The sequence below is a fragment of the Octopus bimaculoides genome, chromosome 19 (assembly GCF_001194135.2).
Source record: "Octopus bimaculoides isolate UCB-OBI-ISO-001 chromosome 19, ASM119413v2, whole genome shotgun sequence".
NCBI lineage: Eukaryota > Metazoa > Mollusca > Cephalopoda > Octopoda > Octopodidae > Octopus > Octopus bimaculoides.
The window spans coordinates 50,254,176-50,261,168 of NC_068999.1; the positions used below are offsets into that span (position 1 = coordinate 50,254,176).

General features: G+C 35.2%; 1 protein-coding gene across 6 annotated transcripts in view; it reads right to left on the bottom strand.

Annotated features, from left to right (window-relative positions):
• Positions 1–1,001: 1,001 nt before the first annotated feature.
• Positions 1,002–6,993, bottom strand: part of LOC106882868 (sodium/hydrogen exchanger 2) — a 118,216-nt gene continuing 112,224 nt past the window's right edge. For 4 of the 6 annotated variants that reach the window (XM_052974916.1, XM_052974917.1, XM_014934756.2 and 1 more), the window contains 5 exons: positions 6,790–6,879; positions 6,325–6,390; positions 5,622–5,728; positions 4,479–4,538; positions 3,495–3,761 (listed from right to left, as the gene is read on the bottom strand). In XM_052974916.1, the coding sequence (XP_052830876.1) occupies positions 3,644–3,761; positions 4,479–4,538; positions 5,622–5,728; positions 6,325–6,390; positions 6,790–6,879 (441 nt within the window). In that variant the 3' untranslated portion in view covers positions 3,495–3,643. Of the gene's footprint in view, positions 1,202–3,494; positions 3,762–4,478; positions 4,539–5,621; positions 5,729–6,324; positions 6,391–6,789; positions 6,880–6,993 lie in introns of those variants that run through there. The other 2 variants (XM_014934948.2, XM_052974915.1) reach the window with 2 other exon arrangements.

Consider the following 6,993-nt stretch of genomic DNA (forward strand, 5'->3'; position numbering starts at 1 on the left):
GTTAAACGATGATGATGATGATATATACTTATATATCTTTCATTGGTTCACACTCATATCCTCCTCCATCACCACCACCACCACCACCACCACCACCATGGCTAGAAGTGTCTTTCCTCCAAAGTTTAAAACAAACAACGTCTTTACAATTATCACATGATGTCAAGCCAAAGGGACACACACACACACACACACACACACACACACTTAAAAAGAATGAGCCTGTGGAGAATGAGGGAATATTGCTTTTAGTGTGTGTGGATTGTGGGAGGAGGTACTTGAGTTGTGCAGGCCTGGTCAGCCATCAGAGAACTCACAGGAGTCAACCCATGGTAAATTGTGATATGGCTATTGTTCACAAGAGAACATGTACACGTGCAGAAAGGTGTGCCTCTCAGTTGGAGGACTGAAAAGGCATGTCAAAAGAATCCATACCTGTTTCTATTGTCAACCAGCACAGCAGTGCATTATGTAACAGAATGTGCAAATCTTTCGCCGAGCTCAAGTATCATACAAGGGTTTCATATTGCATCAACATCGACTCATTTCAATGATTCTTTCTAGCAGTGGCTTTGCTTGTATACGAGAAAGCAGCTATTATATATATATGTATACAGTGGACTCTCCCATTGTTAGATGATGTATGAGGGTTCGGCAATTTCTTGCCAAACAACCACACAGAGGAGTTGTGTACACATAAACTCTTTCCTTCCATCAAATCAACACTACCTGTGCAAGTGCACCATGTACCACATGTCAGATGACGAAATGATCACAAAGCAACATGAAATGAAGTGCTTTGCTCAAGAACACAATGCAATGCCCAGTCTGGGAATCAAACCCACAATCTTGCAATTGTAAATGCAACACCCTAACCACAGAGCCATGTGCCTTCACTATATATATATATATAAATATATATATATATATATACAAGATGCTGTTTGGTTTTGTGCCTGGGAGAAGCACCACTGATGATATATTTCTGGTAAGACAGCTGCAGGAAAAGTACCCAGCCGCTTTGGGAATCAGTGGTGTGAGGGATCTTTTACCTGGTTGTTTCCTGGTAAATCAATTAATTCTCTCCCCCCCCCTCTCTTACGTGCAAGCACACATGGCTGAATTTCTGTTATACTCACTTGGGGAGTCAATTTGTCGTGGTTCAAGCTCCACCATTAATAGTTTTGAATCAACGTCATTTCTGGAGTAAGGAAAAAAAAAATGTAGAAAGAATAAATAAATGAATAAATAAATATAAGATAAAAAATTCATGATCAAATATATATATATATATATGTATATATGAGTGAGCAGACAAACGAAAGAAGGGCATCCAACAGATCCATTGGGAGTTACATGTATGGATCACACTGTTTGATCCACACGCACACACAAAGAATGTTACAATCTACTTGAAACAAATAAGAAAAAAACCACAACAAAGAAACATCTTGACACAGATGCAGATTAAAATAACCTCAGAGCAAATTAAAAGTTGATATTTAAATAAACATAGTAGCTATATATGTCTGCAATTGTTTATACCAATGGATTGGTTTAAATCTGGATTAATTTTATTATTTGAATTAGGCATACAAAATACTTGTGGATGGTGGTTGGCACTCCGTCGCTTACGACGTTGAGGGTTCCAGTTGATCCGATCAACGGAACAGCCTGCTCATGAAATTAACGTGCAAGTGGCTGAGCACTCCACAGACATGTGTACCCTTAATGTAGTTCTCGGGGATATTCAGCGTGACACAGAGTGTAACAAGTCTGACCCTTTGAATTACAGGCACAACAAAAACAGAAAGCAAGAGTGAGAGAAAGTTGTGGAGCCTCGTGGAACTTGAGGTATTTTCGCTCAATAAACACTCAGAACGCCCGGTCTGGGAATTGAAACCGTGATCGTATGACCGCGAGTCCGCTGCCCTAACCACTGGGCCATTGCGCCTCCACACACCTGTGGATGATGAAGTAAGCAAAGCATTGGAAATATAATCTGATATTTCCATTAAATTGGAAAAATAGATTTAAGTTATGAAGTAATTTAATTGGATGTGATTGCATTTTAATTTGGTTTGATTTTACTTTCACTACCTTCCAGTATATATTAACTGGTTTTGATTTTATTTTTATTTGTTTTGAGATTACTTCAATTTGCTGGGAAATTATTTTAATTTGTACTTGAAAAGAGTACAGGTAAAGCAAGTTCATAGATACATACTAAGAAGTTATGTGAGACATGAAACAGTTGCAAGAAAAATTTGTCAAGCAGGTATATGTGTGTAGGGGTTAAAGATTTCGCACGAGAAAGAGATAGCAAAATCGTATACAGGATAAAGAAAAGTTATGGAAAAAATATCAAGCAGTTATGATATGGATATAGAAATGACATTTTATGAAACAGAAACAGAGATAAGATATCAAGGTTCTATGATACAGACACAAAGACAACTACTAAAGGTGTTGAAATATTCAGAAATTATTATTAAACATAGAGAAATATTAAACATACAGGCATATAGAGCTATCAGCACAAAATATCTAAAAGTTATGATGGATATGAAAGAGTTACAGGTAAAGAGAAGAAGAATTAATATATATGTGTTGTTGATAATCTGTTGATTAACAAACAAGCCAGTGCTCACTTGTTTATTTGATAGCCTGATGAGTTGTGAATTATGTAACATATTACGCAGCCTTACTAATTGTATTATGTGTAGGTCACAATAAAGATTTCTGTTGAAACAATTGTAACAATACCAGATAACCCATTCTTCTGTTTTTATTAATATGTGTATGTTTGTACACCAACACACATATACATCCAGAAGAATTTCATTCCATATATTTGAAGTCTGGGGATTAAACACACACACACACACACACACACACACACACACACACACACACACACACACACACACACACACACACACACACACACACACACACACACACACACACACACACACACACATACGGTGATATGGTGTGATACAATATTCCTGTGGTGAAATACTGAAAAGTAAGGAGAATATAAATGAAACGAGAGGGAAATTATGAGTGATAAAGTAGTGAGTTACAAGAAACCAAGTAAGGATTGCTTGAAGAACGGGCCAGTTGGTTACAGCATGACACGTCTGCACCTTTGATTTACAAATGCAATCCATCCAACGAGCTTCTATATAACGTCTGTCTATCAGTTTCACTCACAAGGTATGTACCTAGGTCGATGTGAGGTTACAAAGGCTAACGCTTACCCAGTATGCCTCGATGTGGGATTGAACCCGGGACCTCACTACTGTGAAGCGAACATCCTATCATTTCGATCACACTGCGCCGCAAATGTTGCTTAATAACAACTAATCGATTAATTAATTAATCAATCGTAGATATGTTGATATAGATATCGATAGAAACATAAATATTTAAGCGCTAATGATATAAACAATTTTACATTAACCTGGTGAGTTACTCTATACTTTCGATTAGAACAAATTTATGATTCTTGTGTAATAATAATAATAATAAATTTATAGATATAAATAGTCCATATATTAATTAATTAATTAATTTAACTACCCTGATTGTATTTAGTCGTATTACAGTATGTATTGTACGAGATGCCTCAGCATTATCAAGGAATATTGTTTGTTAGCAAATGAGAAACAAGGGAGATAAGAAACATGACCATGCTTAAACAAACAGAGTTATCTTGCCTGAGCTTTTCTAATGGATCTAACAGCGGAGTAAGGCTGAAAGCAAGGAATAATATGAACATATTAGCTGTTTTAAATATATACCCTGAGAAACTGACAGTTATCTTGAAACTTACAAACAATTGTTAATGATATTATTGTTGATGATGATAATGAAAATGAATATGGCACAAATGGTATTGCTATTGAAAGGACTTCCCGATTTTCAGTTTGCTTTGTGATTTCCCAGATAAGAGGCGAATTTGATATTTCCTCCAAATCCTTTTGTCTATTGTTGGTCATATTGCCAGTTTAGCCGTTACCAACTTATCTCTTTTGGATTATTACAACCACAACATCTTGCTTTTGAAGAGTGCTTCGTTTGTTTCACCTCTTTCGAATATGACAAAGCTTTGAATAAATAACGATAATAGACTATTGGTATTTATAATTATTATCGACAAGATACACCGTTTTTCGTTTTCCTTTCTTTTTAAACAAATATATGTATGCGTGTGGCTTACGTATAAGCTACATGCATATAACCAGTCATTCATCGATACAGGATATTATTAATCAATATTCTTCGTATGTTTCGTAGATGTGCCGTCAGTTTTTGAAACCGGTAAAAAATGCTACATACATATATACAACATATTAATACGCATATATTTACACACGTGAGTTTAATGAATTTTATAACATTTATAAACATGTGCTAAAACTGGAGATATGGAGGACAAATTTATATATGTAAATATATATTTTACTTACATTCCTTCAGACAACGGAATATTTTTGGCACCTCCTAGATATAACTGGTCAAAATGGTCCCTAAAGTGATAAATATTAGAAAACATTAAAAATCATTGGAAAATTATAAATACAAAAGAAAAAAAATTACAATTAAACTAAAGCAATAATTATGGAAGTTCTCTTTGCATAAATTTGTGGAATTACAGCAAATCGTGTATTTTAATATGTGCTTGTCTTAGATGTTGGCATGGTTATGTGGTGAAGAAGTTTGTTTCGTAATCACAGAGTGCCCCTAGCCCTTGACAGCTGGTGTCGGTTGTTTATGGCCTCTTAGTAGTTCGGGTGGGGTGGGGTGGGGTGGGGGTGGGGAAGCGTCAGGAAAAGTATCAGGCTTCAAAAAAATTGGGGGCGATTTGTTAGAGAATACCCAGTATGGTCGTAGTCCAATGACTGAAATAAATAAAACAATAACGTCTCATCAGAGGTGTTTAAAACTCTGTGACCCAGCCGAAGTAATTGCAAGATATTGTTAAACCAAGTTTAATACTGTAAGCAGTAGGGGCATTGTATACTTGTCGAAGAATATGCTTGCTGGCAATGCTCAGCTAAGATGCTAAAATTTGTTTGGAAACCACTGATTTGTATATTTCTCTCTCTCGTGTCCTTACATAAATATAAACTCTTTTTTTGTTCCTGCACACAACGGTGAAACGTATTCTGGGATCATTTATGATCACAAGACCAAAAAGCATCACTAAAAGGTAAAGAACCTCAAAAAGTAAAGTACTTCAACAACCATGCGGGAGAGAATATTTGATTACTACCTGTTTGGTTTCTATTTGTGAGTGGATTTGGCAGACGGAAACTGAAAGAAGCCCATCGTATATGTATATGTGTGCGTATGTGAATCTATGTGTGTGTGTTTTTATACTTGTGTTTGTCCCTCACTACCGCTTGTATTTATGCCCCCGTAACTTAGCAGTTCGGCAAAAGAACCCGATAAAATAAGTACCCGGCTTAAAATAAAATTTAAAAAAAAAAATATTGGAGTTGATTCTTTCGACTGAAAATTCTTCAAGGCGGTGCCCCAGCATGGCCGCAGTCTAGTGACTGAAACAAGCAAAAGATAAAAGAGAAAACATGGGGAATGTTTTTCTGTACCTTAGAGCTACTTTTTCGTAAATAGCTTTAATTTCAGCATCAACTCCAGAGGGCTCTCTCTGGAGCCATTTCTTGAGGTATCCTTCATGTACGTAATCAATGATTTCCTAGAAGATAAAGTCACGCTTTTCGTTAATTATTTCATAGAACATAAAGTTATGAGCATGCAAGTAAACTTAGTAAATATTTCAATAGCATAAATTATGTCGCACGAAGCAGCATTGAATAAAATATATTCATGTCAAGTCGTATCAAACACATTCGAATGCATTCAAATGCGTAATATATGACTTTACATGAAAATATTTTAATAAGGTTTTAATGAGACGCAGGCGTAGCTGTGTGGTAAGAAACTTTCTTCCCAAACACATGGTTCCGGGTTTAATCCACTTCTACTATAGCTTTGGGCCGACCAAAGCCTTGTGAGTGGATGTGGTAGAGGGAAACTAAAAGAAGCCCGCCTTATATATATATATATATATATATATATATATATATATATATATATATATATATATATATATAGTGTGTGAGTGTGTTTGTCTTTATGTCTATGTTTGTCCCCCACCATCGCTTGACAACCGATGTTGGTGTGTTTACATACCCGTAACTTAGCGGTTCGGCAAAAGAGTTCGATAGAATAAGTAATAGGCTATAAAAAAAAAAAAAATTGAAATGTGTTGTGAAAATATGTTTTACAAACCTTCCAGGAGTATTTTCCACGACATCCAACAATATCTTCTATCGCTGCCATGATATGGCCTGTTGCCTGTAAAATAAATATAATACTATTTTAGAGAATAATTTACTTACAGGGGCGCCAATGTCATGAAAAATAACGGCTAAGTTAGTGTCAACTTTTTTAACAACAGAGTAATAAAATAGATAAATAATTAGAAAGATTTATTCGGTGAGGAAAAAACTATATTTATCTAATGACTAATGTTATTACAATTAGTCCAGTAAGAATGGGACATACCTGTTAACATGTTTCGGATTATTTGACCTCGTCAACGAAATAAAAACTCAACTGTACTTGATGTAGTACTGATGGGAGAATGACTAAGTAAACGTACATAATATTCTTTTCTAATCTAGGCACAAGACCCGAAATTCTCTTTTGTGGAAAAGAAAAAAAAACAACAAAAAACCCCAAAATCAAACCTACATGATCATTGAGCTCTTGGAATAAATTTAATGTTTTTTCTGGCGCCATTTTAATCTGTAATAGTTTCACCAATGGTTTTATAGTTATTCCCTGCAATAGTAGAAAATAGAAGATGGTTCAAAATATGCAGTTGTACATATATTTAAAGACCTGTTAATATACATCCATCCATCCATCCATCCATACATACATATATATATATAT